This window comes from Squalius cephalus, assembly GCF_949319135.1.
Source record: "Squalius cephalus genome assembly, chromosome: 18".
Classification (NCBI taxonomy): Eukaryota; Metazoa; Chordata; class Actinopteri; order Cypriniformes; family Leuciscidae; genus Squalius; species Squalius cephalus.
The window spans coordinates 6,512,395-6,535,857 of NC_137139.1; the positions used below are offsets into that span (position 1 = coordinate 6,512,395).

Sequence of the window (23,463 nt, forward strand, 5' to 3'; positions counted from 1 at the left end):
AGCTCTCACGAGGATTTAATAGCACAGAATATCAGCAAAATACATCAAATTAAAATAAATAAATTCATTGAAACAGTGGCAAATGAACGTCCTTCTTATTCAGACAGCAAAGCTGCACTTTAAATGGACTATATTTGCAAGAGGAGACCTGAGGTGAACAAGTATGATCCCAACGCTTGAGTCATTTCTCATTTCACTAAAGCTCTTCTAGGCTCATCGCTTCAAACTGCCGTGGAAAAAACAGTAGCTTATTGCTCAGAATTGTCCATCTTGTGAATCTGCAATACAGAACAATGAGACAACATATGAAGTGACTAATTATTGACCAGATTAAGAGATTGTGTGTAGAATCACCAAAATGTAAAGTAGTTTTTGTGGCAAACCTTTATTTTCATGCATCAGGATTCTTTGAAAGCAAGGGTCTGCGCTGTTGATAGGTCCTCATCCAGCCCTGGACCACCTGCAAACACAAAAGAGGAAAGCTTCTTATATTTTAATGTGGCTTATTACATTGACTGGGATTAAAGGGTTTATTACACCGGAACATTACATCATGAGACCAGGTGCTGTAAATATTTGGAAATATGTTTAAATCCACTCTGGTTGTCGTAGGTCTGAAACATTTGATATTCCTTTTTCTCAAAGTGACCTATTATTTTTTTTTTTTCAGATATTAGCTGTCATGTAGTTTGTTTATAGCTGTTTGTGAATGTAAATGTCAGCAATGTTTCAAAAATCAAAGTGCAGATAAATGGAGCTATCGTCTCCCGATTCTGAACTGCCTGAAACGAGTCGTCAGTAATTCCAGTCTCACTTCCTGCACAAACCTGCGTAGGTTTGTAACACATTTGCATAATGCCAGCCTATGGTCTTCATTAGCTGTCTGCGAACAGGGTCTACTTTGACCCTCAAACACTGTAGTTGTAGCTGAGACTGGAAGAGCTTGGTTCGTGTTGACGTGTTCATGTCGAGAAGATGCTGTTTTCTGAGCTGCCAAAGCAAATCCACATTGATGCACTTCAAAATGATGAGGACTCGGAATTAATACAATAAAACCGATGTCTATGTCACTGTTCATATCACTGTGTATAAAGTGATGAGGAAGATGAAATTCAGATATGGAAATGGGCGTTTATAATGACACACTCTGTAAGCCTTTAACCAATGACAACAGACTGGGCCATCTGACCAATCAGAGAAGAGTAGACAAATCATAACAGACTGGGCCATCTGACCAATCAGAGCACAATAGTCCAATCACAACAGACTGGGTCATCTGACCAATCAGAGCAGAGTAGACCAATCACAACTGACTGGGTCATCTGACCAATCAGAGCAGAGTAGACCAATCACAACAGACTGGGTCATCTGACCAATCAAAGCAGAGTAGACCAATCACAACAGACTGGGTCATCTGACCAATCAGAGCAGAGTAGACCAATCACAACAGACTGGGCCATCTGACCAATCAGAGCAGAGTAGACCAATCTCAACAGACTGGGTCATCTGACCAATTAGAGCAGAGTAGACCAATCACAACAGACTGGGTCATCTGACCAATCAGAGCAGAGTAGACCAATCACAACAGACTGGGCCATCTGACCAATCAGAGCAGAGTAGACCAATCACAACAGACTGATCTATCTGACCAATCAGAGCAGAGTAGACCAATCACAACAGACTGGGTCATCTGACCAATCAGAGCAGAGTAGACCAATCACAACAGACTGGGTCATCTGACCAATCAGAGCAGAGTAGGCCGATCTCAACAGACTGATCTATCTGACCAATCAGAGCAGAGTAGACCAATCACAACAGACTGGGTCATCTGACCAATCAGAGCAGAGTAGACCAATCACAACAGACTGGGCCATCTGACCAATCAGAGCAGAGTAGACCAATCTCAACAGACTGATCTATCTGACCAATCAGAGCAGAGTAGACCAATCACAACAGACTGGGTCATCTGACCAATCAGAGCAGAGTAGACCAATCACAACAGACTGAGCCATCTGACCAATCAGAGCAGAGTAGACCAATCACAACAGACTGGGTCATCTGACCAATCAGAGCAGAGTAGACCAATCACAACAGACTGGGTCATCTGACCAATCAGAGCAGAGTAGACCAATCACAACAGACTGGGTCATCTGACCAATCAGAGCAGAGTAGACCAATCACAACAGACTGGGTCATCTGACCAATCAGAGCAGAGTAGACCAATCACAACAGACTGGGTCATCTGACCAATTAGAGCAGAGTAGACCAATCACAACAGACTGGGTCATCTGACCAATCAGAGCAGAGTAGACCAATCACAACAGACTGGGTCATCTGACCAATCAGAGCAGAGCAGACCAATCACAACAGACTGGGTCATCTGACCAATCAGAGCAGAGCAGACCAATCACAACAGACTGGGTCATCTGACCAATCAGAGCAGAGTAGACCAATCACAACAGACTGGGTCATCTGACCAATCAGAGCAGAGTAGGCCGATCTCAACAGACTGATCTATCTGACCAATCAGAGCAGAGTAGACCAATCTCAACAGACTGGGTCATCTGACCAATCAGAGCAGAGTAGACCAATCACAACAGACTGGGTCATCTGACCAATCAGAGCAGAGTAGACCAATCTCAACAGACTGATCTATCTGACCAATCAGAGCAGAGTAGACCAATCACAACAGACTGGGTCATCTGACCAATCAGAGCAGAGTAGACCAATCACAACAGACTGGGTCATCTGACCAATCAGAGCAGAGTAGACCAATCACAACAGACTGAGCCATCTGACCAATCAGAGCAGAGTAGACCAATCACAACAGACTGGGTCATCTGACCAATCAGAGCAGAGCAGACCAATCACAACAGACTGGGTCATCTGACCAATCAGAGCAGAGTAGACCGATCACAACAGACTGGGTCATCTGACCAATCAGAGCAGAGTAGGCCGATCTCAACAGACTGATCTATCTGACCAATCAGAGCAGAGTAGACCAATCACAACAACAGACTGGGTCATCTGACCAATCAGAGCAGAGTAGACCAATCACAACAGACTGGGTCATCTGACCAATCAGAGCAGAGTAGACCAATCACAACAGACTGGGTCATCTGACCAATCAGAGCAGAGTAGACCAATCACAAGAGACTGGGTCATCTGACCAATCAGAGCAGAGCAGACCAATCACAACAGACTGGGTCATCTGACCAATCAGAGCAGAGTAGACCAATCACAACAGACTGGGTCATCTGACCAATCAGAGCAGAGTAGACCAATCACAACAGACTGAGCCATCTGACCAATCAGAGCAGAGTAGACCAATCACAACAGGCTGGGTCATCTGACCAATCAGAGCAGAGCAGACCAATCACAACAGACTGGGTCATCTGACCAATCAGAGCAGAGTAGACCGATCACAACAGACTGGGTCATCTGACCAATCAGAGCAGAGTAGGCCGATCTCAACAGACTGATCTATCTGACCAATCAGAGCAGAGTAGACCAATCACAACAACAGACTGGGTCATCTGACCAATCAGAGCAGAGTAGACCAATCACAACAGACTGGGTCATCTGACCAATCAGAGCAGAGTAGACCAATCACAACAGACTGGGTCATCTGACCAATCAGAGCAGAGTAGACCAATCACAACAGACTGGGTCATCTGACCAATCAGAGCAGAGCAGACCAATCACAACAGACTGGGTCATCTGACCAATCAGAGCAGAGTAGACCGATCACAACAGACTGGGTCATCTGACCAATCAGAGCAGAGTAGGCCGATCTCAACAGACTGATCTATCTGACCAATCAGAGCAGAGTAGACCAATCACAACAACAGACTGGGTCATCTGACCAATCAGAGCAGAGTAGACCAATCACAACAGACTGGGTCATCTGACCAATCAGAGCAGAGTAGACCAATCACAGCAGACTGGGCCATCTGACCAATCAGAGCAGAGTAGACCAATCACATACAGACTGGGTCATCTGACCAATCAGAGCAGAGTAGACCAATCACAACAGACTGGGTCATCTGACCAATCAGAGCAGAACAGACCAATCACAACAGACTGGGTCATCTGACCAATCAGAGCAGAGTAGACCGATCACAACAGACTGGGTCATCTGACCAATCAGAGCAGAGTAGACCAATCACAACAGACTGGGTCATCTGACCAATCAGAGCAGAGTAGACCAATCACAACAGACTGGGTCATCTGACCAATCAGAGCAGAGTAGATTGGTTTTATGTTGCTTTTTCTTGCTGTAAAACACTGCACTGTCATTTGCAATGCAGGTGCAAAAATACTTTAGTTAACATTTCTAAAATTAACTAAATAAATACTGAATTAAATGTGATATTTAATCACTCTTACGTTCATGTATCTTAGTTATTTATTTATTTTTTGAGTGTCAGACTTCATTACTTTTAATAAACTGCAATTCACAGTTCTGAAGATGTAACTTAACATATCTTAATGGCATCACACTGTGTACAGCTCAACGTGTCAACCAACACAATGACAAAACGTGCGTTCATAGCCCACTGTATTACAGTTACAGATATACATGATCTAAAAATGTCCAATTAACACAAAGTAATGTGAGACAGATTTGTAAGCGGTCAATTATGTAACGGTGGTTCTGCAGTCCAGAAGACATTCCAGAGCTTAAATATTGAAGGGACAGTATTTATAAGAAATTCCTTTAACTTAATTTCTTGCAATATGTCTGTCTGTTACACAATGGGTAAAATAATGCATGTCTTTCTTTCTTATATATATTATAAATAATATTGTATATAATTTAAACATTTATGATTAGGAGCGGTGACAAACAATTTCCTCCTCTTCAAACTTCGAGAATGGCAAAACACATGAGCATCACATTAACAACACATCATTATAATCTTGCTTCAACAAGATGGATGAGAACCAGAAGTAAACCATGTTTACTCTTGCATCTGCCCAGGCCAGACTGTGACTCCATGGGTCGTAATGAACTGGTTGATGAGGATGATGCCAAGGAAACTCTTGAAGGTCTCCTCTATCTCTGTGATGCTAGTGTCCTTTTCCACCACCAAGAAATTGGGTTTTCGGTTTTTATCGAGCACTCCAATCCCTCCGAGGAGGAATCTAGTACATGTGTCTTCATCCCCTATAACGGCGATTAATTTCCCCCGAACCTTTTCTTATATTCACTCAAATTAAAGGACAGAATCAGAGGGTGAAATGGTTTCCCGTCCTGCAGGGGGTCTTATGCTTTCGTTCATGTATCTTATTGTAGGAATTCTCATGGATTCAGAAACTTTACTGAAGATGTCTGTTATGTAACAAAGATGAAAAATCTTGAATTAAGAGGAGAATCTGAACAGAGGGGTGTTGTGATTTAGGTCAAATCACCAGATATCAGATACATTTATTTAATACTACATTTTTAAATGAATTCCAAATATGTCATGTGGTTCATAAATGTCTGCAGTTCACATGGGGAAAAAATCTGGTTGTCAGTGTAAATGTTTACAGGAGCTTTCTTAATGTTTGAGTCACTTATTAGACATATTCCCATTTTTACTTAAAGGGTTCATGAACTGAGATATACATTTTTCCTTGAGCTTTTGGCATATATGAGGTCCTCATACTATAAGAATATCCTGTAGGTTTTCAGAACTGAAAACATCCTTGTTAGTCCAAAAACAGCTTTTATTTTAACCAAGCCCAGAGAACGACTCGTCCTGGAATCTAATAGATAGGCGAAAGACCGAAGGAGATCAACACCTACTTCCTCATCTCAACTTTGGCCCCTCCCACTGGCGTGTGTAGATGACGACGAGAGAAGAGCGATCATTGGATCAATGGACTAAAAATAACACTACCTTCCAAAGGATCCTAATGCAAAGAGTGTGGTTATTTATTTTCAACAATGTGAATGTCTTAGTTGAGCATTATTTATTTGTATTCGGTACATTTCACTGTGGATTCTTTGGTAAATCAGTCGCAATTTCGGTGCAGGTTTTGCTAAATGACTTTTATGATATGGACTCGACAGTAATGCCACAACATTTAAGTAACCGTGTTATTTCTAATGCCTGATCTGTGACTAGTGATTTTGGATATGTAATGATTCATGTACAGTCAGAGGTTCTTTGTCTATGTGCCAGTAAATCAAACCAGTGAGTGACTTAATGGTCAACTTCACATTGTTTTCTTATAGTGGGATGAAAATAATCTGTTATTTAAACTGTGATTAAATTATATACAGAAAGCGATCAAAGAACGCTCCCTTTACAATCGCTGGAGCTGTCAATCAAACAGAGCGAATTTATCAGTGACTCTCGCCAAAACTCCCGCTATAACAAAGTCCATTTTATCTATTTTATCACAGTTAGTTATGAAGAAAGCATTCATGATGAGATCACTGCATTCATGCGCTTAACATGTCTGTGATCGGCTACATGCTCATCATCACTGCAACCTTTGATGCCACAATCTAAATGTAATGCCATAGATCTAAATATAATGCTATAAGCAACACTTCACACGATTAGTTAACCTTGAGAGCTTAATAGTAAAAACGTGCTAAAAGTTTTCAAGAGTTTTCCACACGCCAATCACAGCAGTGGGCGTTTACACTGAAGTCTCACAGCCAATCACAACAGTGGGTCAGTCTGACAGATACACCCCTTCAAACAGAGCGTTCAAATCAGAGGGCAAAAATCAGGGTAGGAAAATGCTTTTTATTTCTAAATAATTATTTTTTCTATGTAAAAATCATACTAACATTATAAGTGCACCACAGGAAACATTATAAGACAATGCAGTTCATGACCCCTTTAATAGCTGTCCAAAGCAAACAAAAGCAAACACTGTGTGGTATTTTGTATGTACAAGGGTTGGACGATGTGGGGAGTCCTTTTGAAGCCCATGCAGCATCAGTTCATCTTGGGAATGACAGATTTAAGTCCTTCACAGCGGTCAGAAGGGATCTTGAGCCGTTACTCTTCCAGAACAGTGGTGAAATCACTATGTGATGCTGGTGGAGGAAAACTGACTCGCTCCTCCAAAATACCCCAAAGTGGCTGATAATATATAGATCTGGTGACTGTGCAGTCTATGGGAGATGTTCAACTTCACTTTCATGTTCATCAAACCATTCTGTCACCGGTCTTGCTGTGTGTATTGGTGAATTATCATGCTGATACACGACACCCCCTTCAGGGCACAACGATTGACCCATTAGGTGCACATGGTCCTCCAGAACGGTTCAGAAGTCCTTGGCAGTAACGCGTCAATCAAGCTCAGTCGGGAATGCCATGATATTACATCTCAAACCATCACTGATCCGCACGTGCTTCACGCTGGACAGAAACAGTCCGGGTGTTCAGCCTCTTTGGTTCTTCTCCACACCGTAACTCACACGGATGTGGGAAAGACAGATGGACTCATCAGAGAATAATACATGTTTCACATTGTCCACAGCCCAAGATTTGCACTGTTGGCACCAATGAAACCGACATTTGGCATTGACACAAGTGACTAAAGGTTTGGCTATAGCAGCCCAACCATGAATATTGACTTTGTGGAGATCCTGACGAACAGTTTTGGTCGAGGTGCGCATTTAATTTTGCAGTGATTTATGTTTTTTTTGGATACAATCCGGGTTAGTACCTGGAAACCCCTTTCAGACAGCGCAAATACCTGTGTTTACATCCTGTTTTTCGGCTGAAGTCCACAGTAGTCGATTGTCGAGTTCACGTGCATAGGTTTAGTACCTATGATCACGCGTGTGAACTCGACAATCGACTACTTTGGACTTCAACCGAAAAACAGGATGTAAACACAGGTATTTGCGCTGGCTTAAATAACATCATTTTTATACATATCTTTCACATCTACTGCAGTCAGACTCACTCGTGTTCACTCTGAAGGAATCACTCACATGACCTGTGCACTTGTAATGACACATCAAGGATGTTAAGAGGCTAAAAGCAGGTTTAAATATTGCCCCATTGAAGTCAACAGGGTGCAAATTTTTAAAAGCGGATAACACGGTGTAGGCAACACCGATTTTTGTCGTTGTTCTCTGTATTGACAGCACTCCAAATTGACCAAAAAATGAGCTCAATGTTAAAATTGACCGGAGTTCTCCTTTAAAATAGCCTCCGTCATTAATAAGCATTAATAAAACCGAATTTAGCCAATGATGAGATCCTTCAGAAATCATACGAATATGCTGATTTATTGCTTAAGAAACATTTCTGATTATTATGAATGTTGAAAACAGTTGTGCTGCTGCTACTTATTTTTTCGTGGAAATTGTGATTTTTTTCTCATGATTCTTTGATGAATAGAAAGTTCAAAAGAACAGCATTTATTTTAAATGGAAATCTTTTATAACATTATAAATGTCTTTACTGTCACTTTTAATCAATTATTGTGTCTTTGCTGAATAAAAGCAAAATATTAATATTGGTATATGTTGACATTTGCTTTCAGTAATCTCATTAGACATCAGCGTTTTTCATTTCATAACAGGATGGATTACCTTTGTGTCTTCCTCTTTCCACAGAATTTCCTGTTCGGCCTCGTTCAGCTCTTCGGTCGGGTCATAAGTGTAGACTGGAAGCAGCTGATGCCGCAGTCGATCAATCCTAAACGTGCATCAGACACACAAGCAGCAAACAAACGCTCATTCAGACCCAGTGTTATTTCCTTCAGCACCTTCTGTTGAAAACAGAGGCTCAGGCGTTCAGCCTAACGTCTACTGTTGTGTTTCACAGAAGAAAAACATTTGGGTTTATTAATTTTTGAGAAAAATTCTGATTTTTTAAAAATGTTTTTGAAAAATGCTCACCAAGGTTGCATTTATTCCATGAAAAAACAGTAATATTGTGTAATATCACTGCAAAACGTGGTTCTAGTAAGGCAAAGCTGTATTTTCAGCATCATTACTCCAGTCTTCAGTGTCACATGATCCTTCAGAAATCAGTATAATATGAGAATGGATGCTCAAAACCATTTCTTATTCTTATCAATGTTGAAAACAGTCGTGCTGCGTCATATGTTTGTGGAAACTGTGATACACTATCATTCAACGGTGTGGGGTAAGTAACGTTTAAAACAATCAGCAAGCAGGCCTTCAATTGATCAAAATTGACAGTAAAGATGTAAAATGTTAAACAAGGTCTGTTTCCATAAAAAGATATTAAGCAGAAAAAACTTTTCAACATCGATAAACATAAGAACCATTAATTATATTTGAGCACCAAAAATAACTGAGCAGCAAACCAGCATATTAGATTGATTTCTAAATATTTAAAGATTATTGTATTCAGAAAATAAATAAAAATAATTATAAGACAATTTGTTCCCTCGACCCATTGAAAACTGGGATTCAGATGTATCTTTATACCCTGACCCCAACTTGTGGACTTTGTAAAAATAGGTTTTCTTTGATTAATAATTCTAATTTACAACTTATACAATATAAGACCATGCATAGAATACATAATTACACAATTTAAAAAATACAAAATGGGTTTTTCTAATTTACCCATCGGTGTCCAATGTAACCTCATTAGCCCAGACACAGAGCTCCATTGTTCATGGCATTGTTCCTCTGTTCAAAGTGTTTGCTCAGAGTTTACAGAGAAATTGTACATTGTTCTTAAGATTAAAATACCGTTCTCCCCTTATGGATAATCATGTGCTTATTAAGAGCACATTCAGAGATTGATGCTGCACCACATTACGTCAAATTAGTTTATATTGCTCAACTATTTGCCAAGAAAGCTATTCTTCAATATTGGACAACGATACAATTATTAAATATTAATCACTGGTTAAATTTAGTATTAGAACACATGGCAAAGGGAAAAAAAAGGGCTACCGTAGAAAGAAAGAGCATGAGTCGTTTACATTTTCTTTTTTTATTATGTATATATTATTTTGTATGGAAGCTTGTTTCCGCCACAGAATAAATCATTTTAAAAGATAATTGCGACTTTTTATCTCACAATTGCGAGTTTACATCACGCAATTCTGACTTTATTTTTCAGAATTGCGAGATATAAAGTCAGAATTGCGTGAAATAAAGGCGCGATTGTGTGTTATAAAGTCAGAATTCTGTAGTCTTGGTTAAAACCAGACCATTCTCAGTAGTAACTGAGTTATGGTCTGACAAAGACAAATCATTTCCAAAGGGGCGTCACCAACGGACATCGCTCAAATGCCTCGTCAAGAGTGATCGTCATCGTGTAAAGCCATATGCTGCATCCCAATTCGCCTAAGTTACACTACGCCATAAAAGTTTGTACTCTTTTTGTGAAGAAAAGGTATTTACTTTTGAATGTGTAGCAAAAAAGTAGGCAAGCTTTGGGACATACTACTTCGTCATCTTTATCGGACGGATCTGTCGCGTGCATCCTGTCACGTAAACTGCCCTGTCAATCATCGTGTCACAGTTAAAATCCTCTATTAAATCTAATTTAATTTCCTACCGTTTCGGAGAGAAATGTAGTAGCACGTTCATCTGCCAGTGGGTCTTTCATGGAGACTGTCCTCATGTGTTTGCAATTTGAATATAATAATGCATTTAAAAGTTGAACGGACGTCGCTCAAATGCCTCTGGGCGCAATTGGATAGACCTAAAACCAATCAGAGCGATCGTCATTGTGTAAAGCCCGCCTCAACGTTTCTGATTGGTGCCGCGATTTCTAGGCCATGGAAATGGGCTTGAATGAGCTCTTTGCCAGACTACTTCTCGAGCAAATCTGAATTTGCCAGAAGTTGTCTGGGTTTTCCCAGGCTAAGAATTCTGATTTTTTTTCTCGCAATTGCGACTTTATATCATGCAATTCTGACTTTATATCTCGCAATTCTGACTTTATATCTTGTAATTCTGACATCTTTTCTCATGGGGGGTTCAGAGAAATGTCCATCGAAGATGAGCAAGATGTGGGAGTATTGTGAAAGCCTACACAAAAACTTTTCCCCTTTCTTCTGTGTCATGTGAAACTAGTAATAATTAAGTTTGTTTATAGGCTTGTTATACTACCGGTTATGAGGGACAATACGGTATGAAATAGCATATCAGAATAAAGCAGAAACACTATGAACGAAACTTCCTTGACACTCGAACAGTTGATATATCAACATCCTAACCAAGAGAATACACTTAACTAGTCCATTGCAAACATTACGCTTAAAACGTTAATGAAGTTAGTCGTTGCACACACGTGTATAGATGTATAAATCTTTTTTTTTTCAAATCAGTTTTTTTTTTCCATTAGAAATTGAAGTACATTATATATACATTTTTTACATATGTTGAATTTAGATACAGTAGAATTAATTTAAGGCATGACTTTATATTTTAGGTGTTTATTTCTGTATTTCTGAGCGTGTAAATTCCAGATTACACTGAGTAATTGGCAGCATGTGTTTTGCTTTTTTCTTGTTTGTTTTCTTGTCTTTTTCTCTTTCTCCTCATATCGTATTGTCGTAAAAAAAAAAGAGAGAATGATTTCTGAAGGATCATGTGACACTGAAGACTGGAGTAATAAAGCTAAAAAAAATGCAGCTTTAAATGACAGGGATAATTTATATTTTACAACATATTCAACATATACACTCACCTAAAGGATTATTAGGAACACCTGTTCAATTTCTCAGTAATGCAATTATCTAATCAACCAATCACATGGCAGTTGCTTCAATGCATTTAGGGGTGTGGTCCTGGTCAAGACAATCTCCTGAACTCCAAACTGAATGTCAGAATGGGAAAGAAAGGTGATATAAGCAATTTTGAGCGTGGCATGGTTGTTGGTGTCAGACGGGCCGGTCTGAGTATTTCACAATCTGCTCAGTTACTGGGATTTTCACGCACAACCATTTCTAGGGTTTACAGAGAATGGTGTGAAAAGGGAAAAACATCCAGTATGCGGCAGTCCTGTGAGCGAAAATGCCTTGCTGATGCTAGAGGTCAGAGGAGAATGGGCCGACTGATTCAAGCTGATAGAAGAGCAACTTTGACTGAAATAACCACTCGTTACAACCGAGGTATGCAGCAAAGCATTTGTGAAGCCACAACACGCACAACCTTGAGGCGGATGGGCTACAACAGCAGAAGACCCCACCGGGTACCACTCATCTCCACTACAAATAGGAAAAAGAGGCTACAATTTGCACGAGCTCACCAAAATTGGACAGTTGAAGACTGGAAAAATGTTGCCTGGTCTGATGAGTCTCGATTTCTGTTGAGACATTCAGATGGTAGAGTCAGAATTTGGCGTAAACAGAATGAGAACATGGATCCATCATGCCTTGTTACCACTGTGCAGGCTGGTGGTGGTGGTGTAATGGTGTGGGGGATGTTTTCTTGGCACACTTTAGGCCCCTTAGTGCCATTTGGGCATCGTTTAAATGCCACGGCCTACCTGAGCATTGTTTCTGACCATGTCCATCCCTTTATGACCACCTTGTACCCATCCTCTGATGGCTACTTCCAGCAGGATAATGCACCATGTCACAAAGCTCGAATCATTTCAAATTGGTTTCTTGAACATGACAATGAGTTCACTGTACTAAAATGGCCCCCACAGTCACCAGATCTCAACCCAATAGAGCATCTTTGGGATGTGGTGGAACGGGAGCTTCGTGCCCTGGATGTGCATCCCACAAATCTCCATCAACTGCAAGATGCTATCCTATCAATATGGGCCAACATTTCTAAAGAATGCTTTCAGCACCTTGTTGAATCAATGCCACGTAGAATTAAGGCAGTTCTGAAGGCAAAAGGGGGTCAAACACAGTATTAGTATGGTGTTCCTAATAATCCTTTAGGTGAGTGTACTTTGCAACATATGATTAACATCATATTGCTTAGTTGGGGACATTTACTTTAATATTCAACAATAATATTGATCTGCCTGCATTGACATTATCATATGAGAACTGAACTGGACGAGGACATCACGGTTTTCTCCAGAGCCGCTATATGTATAAATGAAGTCAATTAATAACTTTTTTACAACAGAAATGAACCATCACTGAACTTCCTTAAGCTGGACTGACACACTATTTTCTTCTGGAAACAAACTCTGTAAAAATCTGTTTTGTAAAAAAGCGCTATATAAATAATGGTGACTTGACTTGACTATTCAAAAAGAAAATAGCTATTTTAAAATGTAATAATATTTCACAATATTACTGTTTTTACTGTATTTCTGATTAAATAAATGCAGCCTTGATGAGCAGAAACGACTTCTTTTTGATTATTCCCATCTTTTGAACGGCGGTGCATTCTTCTAATGCCTTTCACAGAGTGTGTTTCCTTACCTCCGTTTCCTCCTTATGTACATCACCTATGAAACAAAAAGGTACATTATTATCTGGAAAGCACATTGAATAACGTCTGTAATAATGTCAGAGATCGTCTGCGCACGCATTCATAACAGGATAAAGGCCTTTTGTCTCTCTGGATGATCTGCTCAATCAAATGATCATGCGCCTTCACCTTCTTCCCCACACCAGTGAGAAACACCCAGAAGAAGCAAAGCAAAGCCTGCGTGCAGATGTGTGTGTGTGTGTACGGCACCCACCACTGCGGCCAGGACCCCGATCACAGTGATGAGGAAGAAGGGCACGAGCACGTAGCCGACGGCCACATCGTGAGGAGGAGGAGGAGGAGGAGGAGGAGTGGTGCTGTTCATACTGAGGCCTTCACTGCTCGTCTTCCGCACGCATGTGACTCCCACATGCTCCCTCCGCCCCGCGAACCACTGCGAAACACAGGAGAATACACTTATTCATGGCCCAGGAATGCTGGGAAACAGCTAAAAGGGATTCCTCATGTTATTTCAAACTTGTTTGCACTTTATCTACTAGCTAGATCAGTCATATTATAAAGTTTCTTTAAACATTCCCGTTTACAACACTGCTGGGACGTTCAATCCAACATCGGAAAGTTTATTTAGCAATATTTTGAGATACAATATGTAGCCTGATTTAGATCCATATTTGTCCCCATTGTGCCAATGAAGTCTGAATGTTTTATAGGGTTTTCCCTTCTAATTTCCTTGAAGATTTTTGTTCTATCTTCATTTTTCTAATTACTGTAATACAGCAAAACATAGGTTTTATTATTATTGCTATTTAAATCAGCATGTACATAAAGGCACTACAACAGATACTATTATAATGTAAGTATAATACACCATTGCAGTAATACGGGTTTTGAGCATTTAATGAGCATTAATGTTGTATTGTTATTATGCTGTGTTTCTGAGGTATTCTCTAACGTATCATGGTATAAGAATACAGTATAGGTTATATTAAAGTAGCATGTGTGAAGGGTGAATAGTCCAAACAGCCTTTCTAAAGCTCTGTATCTGCAAAACAGAGCCGTTGACATGTCAACATATACTTTTAATATCTGCATAACAATCACACAATCTGCATAACGCACAACTTCTCTCTGTTAGGGAAGTGTGGCATTTGGATTTAATACAAAGCGTCCAGCAGAAAACTGCTTTAATACACATTTTACAATGACAAAGCGTTTATGTCGCACATGACTTAGCGAAAAACTAACTTACGCATTCAATGACATTATCTGCTCCCGTGTGTTTACATAACGGTAGTTGCATCATTATTACGGTGACCGGGCACAGATATCATCAATGTCGCGATGATTATGAGCGGTTATAATCATAACACTGGTGTGTGCTGCTGACTCACGTGAAAACATCATGACCAGTCAAACTTCACCATCGAGGCATTAAAGTAAACACACCTGATTCAGTCAAAAGAGCAGAGTGAGTGTCACTTAACTATAAGACGACTCCAAATCCAGTTATTATAACACAAGTCATGGGTTTGTGTGACATTAAACCCCCACTGGCAGTGTTTACGGAAAGCAAGTCCTGCGATGAAAGGGAAACGATGATGATGGTGCTGGAGGGAGGAGTTATGATCATTCAATGCGCGATATTGATCAGCAGATGTCGCCACTGCATTAAATCCATAGACAGTAAAAGAAATTAATTATATCATACTACTGCATCATATCATATCATGTCATGTCATGTCATAAAGGTTAATAAAGGTGAAACCAATGCTATACGTTATAACAATTGCTATTCTATAACTGATATTCTTTTGTAATTATTTTATTTGCAGGTTTAAGGATTGGAGAAATAATGTTTAAGCTGTAGCACCGCTCTATTTGCATTTGTGTATTATTATTATTATTGGATTTTTATAATATATTTACAACAGTATTTTCAACTTATGAAACCTTGACGTAATCAGAAATTGCAAAACACACAAACCACGCCTACCAAAGACATGCCAGCCAATCTGATTTCAGCAATTCCAAACGCCCATAGGTGATTGACAAGCAAAGCGCGTTCTCTGATTGGCTGAAAAGCGCGGGCCGCCCCCTTGTTCTTTATTTTTTGGGATTTCACAAAGGTTTCATTGAGCTGTCAAGTTATAAATATATTATATTCCTGGCACATTTATACAATAACAATAAATAAATAAATAAAACATAATAAAATATTATAGAAAAATAACCGTGACAGTGTGTATTAATCAACACGTAAACGTCAGTGCGCTTTGAACCAGTTCTTCCTCTACTGCGCATTCTCATATTCACAAACAGGAAACGCGCTTTGGGGTTGTGCTTGAGCTACGCAGTTTACGCAGAGCTCAGAGTAATGGCGTCTGTGCGACGACACCAGCTCACAAGACTCACAAAATGAAGCGACGGAGGGAATATTCATGTTAGCAGAGGGCCTTTAGAGGGGTTTGTGGCTGCGGGACTGCATTGAGAGGCGCAGAGCTGACAGGAGTTAAGGACTTTCATCAGTTCAGCGCGATGATAAAGCTCAAGTCCAACCAGACGCGCACGTATGACAGAGACGGCTATAAAAAGCGCGCGGCCTGCCTGTGCTTCAGGAGCGAGCGCGAGGAGGAGGTGACGCACGCCAGCAATCACTGCGTCTTTATTCTTACTTCAACAAATACATTACCTCTAAATATAACCAGCGTTTACATTTAGCAGTGTGTATGTGTTAGAAGTAGAGTTGTACGTGTGTATATGATGGGTGTGTGTATTATACGACCACAGAACCATATCTGCTCTTATCTGTTTTGTTTTCGATAAAGTCTTTCTGTAGTAAAACATACCGTGGTTAACGTTACCGTTACTAGAATTTCCGCCAATATGATACGGTTTTTGTTACTACTGTAAACACATACATTACTGTGATATCTCCCTCAAATTGTTGCTTAAAAGTGTGTTTAACCTGATCTTTTGGACATTCTGCATGTGGTTAATCTCATGTATATCTTGAAGCACTATACACAAGTGCATGATTATTACCAGTACAATTGATTTTATTAACATCTTAGACCTTCACTGTACCATAGTACTGCCATAGCAGTGTTTATAATGATGACCACAGAGATTGTTTTGACCATGTTGGCTAATACCAGGAAACCACAGTAGTAATCTCAAAAGTAGCTCTAGTAGTAGTATTCAATATAACTGAATATGAAACATTTAGTGTTAAATAATGTTTATTTGCCATGCTAAAATATTCCAGAGTTCAAGCACACTGTTTGTGTTGTCAGTTGTATTAATTTACATTTCCGTAGCCTTTATCCATGATTCACCCTCACTATATCCCGTATCAGTGATTTTGTTAGCCTAGACTAAAGCACTGAAACTCTGAAACACAGCTTATGTTAGAAGTAAAAAGGGTTATGAATGGTTGCATCTTGACTTTAACCCTCTGATGGTCTTTATTTATGTCTACACTCGAGTTTTTTGGGGTCTCTAGAGACCCCAGACAATAACATTTAATTTTGTAACAAGATAGGCCTAATAGTTTTTGTTTTTTTTTCACAAATGTAATTTTATTCTGTTTGTTAATGTTTTTACTCAACATTTGTGCAGTTTTTGGAGAATTTATGATATTTTTTAAATTTCTATAAATAAATAAATATTTAAATAGCCTTTTTACAAAAAAACAGCATTTGATGTAAAATTCACTTTATAAAAGACCCAGATTTCTAACTTTCATTCATGGGGATAACATGGATAATTTTAAATGGTTTAATGTAACATTTATGCCCATTTTTTGGAAAATGCAGTTTTAAAATAAAAAATAATAATTTTAACCACTAGATGGCTATAGAGCTCCAGATTATGCTATTTGCTATTAGACTACCTGAAAGATATCTTTTCACAAGTTGGATTCAGTTGGATTCATATCTAAATATTATAAAATCACAATTATAACAAAAATAAAATATTTTTGTCAAAGTTTAGCATTTTTTTGTACCAAAAAAAACCCCAGTTTTTCAATAATGTTACATTATGATTAGAATCAAACCTGAACAAAATGTTACAAAGAGAAATGTTGGAGTCTTAAGATTTTATCATTTATTTTTAATCTAATTCTAGATTCTAGACACACACAATTGTGTGTGTGTGTGTGTCTGAGACTGAGAGATAAAGAGAGAGAGAGTGTGTGAGTACACATTGTCGATGTGCCAGTGTCACCACACCACTTTATATTTGTAGTGGTTCTGCATTTTGGATGATTTTATTTGACAAATTATAGCCTTACAAATGTTCCTGTGTGTGTGTGTGTGTGTGTGTGTGTGTGTGTGTGCGTGCGTGTGTGTGTGTGTGTGTGTGTGTGTGTGTGTGTGTGCACATTTTTTTTAATGTGTCAGTGTCACTAATTTATTTTTGTGGTGGTACTGCATTTTGGATGATTTTATTTTACAAATGATAAGAGAACAGTTTTTATAGTCTCAAAAATGTATTCCTCTATATGTGTGTGTGTGTGTGTGTGCGCTTGTTGTGAGCAAAATAATTCAGCATTGTGGATGCTTTTTGAATTGGTGGAAGTGTGCCACTTTATTTGTGCCATTTCTGTCGATGTGTTCTGCGTTGTTTCTGATTTTGATGATGAATTTTGTCTATTTTGATTGCGGGGGACCCCGAGGACCACGAGTGTCACAAATTTTGTCACGCTAACATAAAAACAGATATCATTCCAATTGTTTTTTTTTTTTTGTAGATCTAGAAAGTGTTGAGAGCCGTAGAAGGTTTCATACCATTTGGACAAAGGGAACATTTTTTTTAATTTGAGCAAAAGTCATTTGGGGTCAAAAAGACCCCCGCGGACCATCAGAGGGTTAAAGTTGTCTCAGCACATTAAACCAGGATAGGGGGAGGAGGGAGTGATGATACGGTTGTGGTGATGAGCAGATCATTGATCCGCATGTCTCTCGTGTGTGTGTGTGTGTGTGTCAGGTGCTGTTGGTGAGCAGCAGCAGTCATCCCGACCGCTGGATCGTTCCCGGAGGAGGGATGGAGCCGGAGGAGGAGCCCGGTGTCGCTGCTGTCAGGGAGGTGTGTGAAGAGGTGGGCTTTCCTTCTTTAAAACACTTACTTGTGCTTATTACTGTGATAATAGATGTGAAATCAAGGAGAATCGGTTCAAGGGTCGCACTAAATGACTTTAAAATCCAGGTTGTATAAACTTGTGTAATGCATGTTTGTTCATTATGCATAATGCTTATTTATACAGCTGAAATTAATTAGATACAAAAAAAGATTAATAAATGCCGTAAAAGTATTGCTTCCTGTCAGCTCATGATGCATTAACTCATGTTTGCTAAGTGAACGTTACTGTAAGTATTAACGTTTTAATGCTCTATTCCTTTGTTACAGTTTTCCTGACTCTTACGTCTGCATCATTAGTCATGCAGTTCACACTTTTCCATGCTTAGTCGAATAATAGGGATTGTTCCACATGTGAGGGTTACTGGTCAGAGCCACACACACACACAAATAACCTTAGGTTTATGTGACAAGCTCTTTTGTTTGCTACAGTGAGAACATATAGGGCTAAATCTGTTTTGTTTTTGTTAAATATTTTAATATGGTACTGTGATTTAGATGAATTAAGAGCGCTCTTTTCACCAAAGACATAGACTTTGTAAATATTTTTTACATTTTACTTCTGAGAACTGTCTTTTGCTTAAGTAAGATGTTTCGTGATGCTGTAAAATGCTACATGATGTTATCCTGGGTTCCCGCGGATCCTTAAAAAGTATTAAAATAGATTTTTTAAATTCAAAGTCTTATTTTTTACTTATGAGAGATCTTATAGACGACAGACATATCTAAATCCTTTACCAAATTAAAACGATCTAATTAGCATACATATTATTTTTATTATTATTTCTTTGTGGATTTGCTTTTTCACGTGACAATTCACGGCATTTACGACAGTATCACGTCTGTCTCCTGCACGCGAAAGGGAGAGAGAAGGTGAAGAAAATGGGTAAATGTGAGTTCAATTGTAAGTTCATTGTTTGTGCGTTTGGGTGTGCGATATACAGTACCAGTCAAAAGTTTGGAAACACTACTATTTTTAATGTTTTTGAAAGAAGTCTCTTATGCTCATCAAGCCTGCAGTTAAAAAAAAAAACATAAAAAAAACAGTAATATTATGAAATATTATTGCAATTTAAAATAATGGTTCTCTTTTTTAATATACTTTAAAATGTAATTTATTTTTGTGATGCAAAGCTGAATTTTCATCAGCAAGTACTCCAGTCTTTGGTGTCTTATGATCCTTCAGAAATCATTCTAATATGCTGATTTATGATCAATGTTGGAAACAGTTGTGCTGCTTAATATTTTTTTATAACCTGAGATACTTTTTTCAGGATTATTTGATGAATAAAAAGTTAAAAAGAACTGTATTTATTTAGAATAGAAATCTTTTGTAACAATATACACTACCGTTCAAAAGTTTGGGAACAATAACTATTTTTTTTTAAAGAAATTAGTACTTTAATTCAACAAGGATGCGTTAAATTGATAAAAGGTGATGGTAACGATTTATATTGTTAGAAATGTTTTTATTTTGAATAAATGCTGTTTTTATGAATAAATGCTGTTAACGTTTTACTCATCAATGAATCCTGAAAAAAGTATTCCAAAAAAAATATATTAAACAGCACAAAGTTTCCATCATTGATAATAACTGAGTATCAAATCAGCATATTAGAATGATTTCTGAAGGATCATAAGACACCAAAGACTGATGAAAATTCAGCTTTGCATCACAAAAATAAATTACATTTTAAAGTATATTAAAAAAGAGAACCATTATTTTAAATTGTAATAATATTTCATAATATTACTGTTTTTTTGTTGTTTTTTTGTTTTTTTAACTGCAGGCTTGATGAGCATAAGAGACTTCTTTCAAAAACATTAAAAATAGTAATGTCTCCAAACTTTTGACTGGTACTGTATGAGTCTATGATGATAGCGCAATTATTTGTTTTAACGATGTCTGAACGATCGAGTTTGTCACTCACGTGTTCACTGCATGATGTATGCAGTTATATGTATATATATATATACCGTTTTTGTCTTATATCATATGATGTAGTTATACAATATTACACGAGCAAGAGTGCCGTTTTCAAATGTTGTATATTCATTTTATACAACTGAAATGAATAATAAGTTAACATTGTGAGTTACATTTTAGACACAATATTGTTTTTCATTTATTTCGCCAATAAAGCTTTCAAAATGAAACCACAGCAGAAAGCGAGTCTCTGAGCAACAGACAGAAATTATTATTATTTTTTACTGACTGAATCCGTGTTTTGAACGAATCAGTTTAATCAATGTTTCAGTGATCCATTAAACTTCTTCATTCCTGAATGAATCAGGCGTGTGAACGAATCGGTTGAATGAATGACTCACTGACTTCAGTGACGCCTCCTACTGGCAGTTTCAGTTTCATATTTAAAGTGCCTTTTAATACAACATTAGAAATCATTTCATATTTAAATATTGAATTGAATTTATGCAGACTAATTGTCAATGCAGTGTAAATATAATAATGCCACACTAATGTCACTTCTGTCACTGCAAAGATGGGTTTTGTTGATAATGATTTCATTTGATTGGTAACGGCCCTATACGGTGTTATTACTTAATATAATGTGGTTTGATGAATGTTAGAATTTGACATATAAGGTGATACATACATCTAACAAGTTTAGAAAAAAAGCCCTTATATAGATAAAATACCCCTGGAAATCGCTTTAAATAACATTGCCCCTTAATATAAGTAAATTTCTGTCACTGCTATGAACTTTGTACACTGTGTTAACTAACCTTCAAACAAGTTTCATTGCCTTACAACTAGGGCTGGGTATTGACACAAATTTCACAATTCGATTCGATTTCGATTCACAAGCTTGCGATTCGATTCAATATTGATTATTTTGGATATCAGGTACAATACATGGCAAATTTTCTCAAGGAAAACAGATCTCTTCACTAATGCTGTAAGCTATGGGAGTCAGTTGTAGCCTATAGGCTTCATTAGCCTACTATAATATTGAAGGTAAATTAACTGATTTGTATACAAACACTTAAATTACACTTTTATTTATTTTTATAATAATAAAGTTATATGAAATTTTATAAAATTTTAAATGATGGCTGTCATAAAAAACTTTCCAGATTTATTCAAACATGCATTAAATATTGAAGAACATTAAACATTATAATGAATATGTGATATGGAGCATATATTTAGCAAAATGCTCCTCTCTAGAGTTAACTTTTCTTGCTGACTGACGAGTTTATGGTCACTGGATATGGTTTTTCTGAGGTAAATGTGACGTTACATGACATTGTTTACAAGCTGTTTTACTGACGTCTTTGCACGGTTGAAACACTGATTGAGCGATTCCATGTGACATGATACGGACTTCGATAAGTTGTACTCTATCTTTAACACACTTTCAGACGCTCATTCATGTTTATTTCGCGCTGTAACTGGTGTTATTAAGGCGGAAGAGAAGATCATGTGCTTCTCTTGAGCGATCTCATGCCACAGCGCCAAAACGGTGATTATGTTTTTGAATTTCGTAAGAAAATGGACGTAATTGAAATCTGAGACTTTGTTTCATATCAATAGTAACAAAACACAAAGATTATTGCGATTTATTGTATGGGATGCGCGCAACAATGATCCATTCATTCATGAACTGAAAACAGGATGACTGATCGATTCTTGAGATTTAAGGATCGATATCGGTTCGTAAAAATGAGAATCGATTAAAATCGAGAAATCGATATTTTTTACCCAGCCCTACTTGCAACACTCCTTCCGTGGCCTCCAACTGCTCTTAAATGCTAGTAAGACTAAATGCATGCTTTTCAATCGCAGCCGCCCACCGGACTATCATCACCACTCTCCACGGGTCTGACTCAGAATACGTGCCGTTCACAAGTTTGGGGTCACTAAGATTTTTAATGTTTTTAAAAGAGTCTCTTCTGCTCACCAAAGCTGTGTTTATTTGATTAAAAATACAGTAAAAATTGTGAAATATTATTCCAGTGTAAATCAGCAGTTTTCTATGTGAATATACAGTAAAGTGTAATTTATTCCTGTGATCAAAGCTGAGTTTCCAGCATCATTACTCCAGTCTTCAGTGTCACATGATCCTCCAGAAATCACTCTAATATGATGATTTGATGATCAAGAAACATTCATGATTATTATCAGTGTTGAAAACAGTTCAGATTTCTGTGGAAACCGTCATACATTTTATTTCTCAGGATTCTTTGATGAATAGAAAGTTCAAAAGAACAACATTTATTTGAAATAGTATCTTTTGTAACATTATAAATGCCTTTACTGTCACTTTTGATCAATTTAATGTGTCCTTGATGAATAAAAGTATTAATTTCTTTAACATCTTTCCAAAAAAAAAAATTCTTACTGACCCCAAACTTGTGAACGGTAGTGTACTAATACCTAGGGGTGTGTGTAAACTCAACTTCCAGACTCACATTAACCATCTCCAATCCAAAATTAAATCTAGAATCGGCTTCCTATTTCTCAACAAAGCCTCCTTCACTCATGCTGCCAAACATGCCCTTGTAAAACTCACCATCCCACCGATCTTTGACTTTGGCGACGTCATTTACAAAATAGCCTCCAACACTCTACTTCGCAGACTGGATGTAGTCAAAGTCCTTTTAGGCAAGTCGTGCCACTCGGCCGCCATCTTGGCAACGCCTCCGGGCAGCGATATTTTTTTTCCCAGGATGGTAGGGGAAGACTCATGAATATTCATTAGGGAAGTCATCCCTGATTGGTCTGATGACCTACCCCCTAACCCCACCCCTAAACCTACCCGTCACTGGGGTTAAGACCAATCAGGGATGACTTCCCTAATGAATATTCATGAGTCTTCCCCTACCATCCTGGAAAAAAAAATATCGCCTCCGGGCAGCTATTTCGGACTAACAAGACCAGGCTCCTATCTAAATGAATGGGCAGAGAGTCAGAACTGCACTTTCACTGGTCACCGGGACAT

At 38.2% G+C, this 23,463-nt stretch overlaps 2 protein-coding genes across 3 annotated transcripts in view; one reads left to right on the top strand and one right to left on the bottom strand.

Annotated features, from left to right (window-relative positions):
- Positions 1 to 14,961, bottom strand: smim29 (small integral membrane protein 29). The gene is made up of 6 exons (XM_079848511.1): positions 14,752 to 14,961; positions 13,614 to 13,793; positions 13,351 to 13,376; positions 8,558 to 8,663; positions 384 to 460; positions 1 to 278 (listed from the first exon to the last, which is right to left on the bottom strand). Exons 2-5 carry the CDS (start codon positions 13,722 to 13,724, stop codon positions 392 to 394), a joined length of 312 nt encoding a protein of 103 aa, XP_079704637.1. The 5' UTR covers positions 13,725 to 13,793; positions 14,752 to 14,961; the 3' UTR covers positions 1 to 278; positions 384 to 391.
- A 728-nt stretch (positions 14,962 to 15,689) lies between these two features.
- nudt3a (nudix (nucleoside diphosphate linked moiety X)-type motif 3a) overlaps positions 15,690 to 23,463 on the top strand; it is a 32,111-nt gene continuing 24,337 nt past the window's right edge. For both annotated transcript variants that reach the window (XM_079848509.1, XM_079848510.1), the window contains exons 1-2: positions 15,690 to 15,994; positions 18,350 to 18,460. In XM_079848509.1, coding sequence (XP_079704635.1) covers positions 15,896 to 15,994; positions 18,350 to 18,460 — 210 coding nt within the window. In that variant the 5' untranslated portion in view covers positions 15,690 to 15,895. The remainder of the gene's footprint in view (positions 15,995 to 18,349; positions 18,461 to 23,463) is intronic.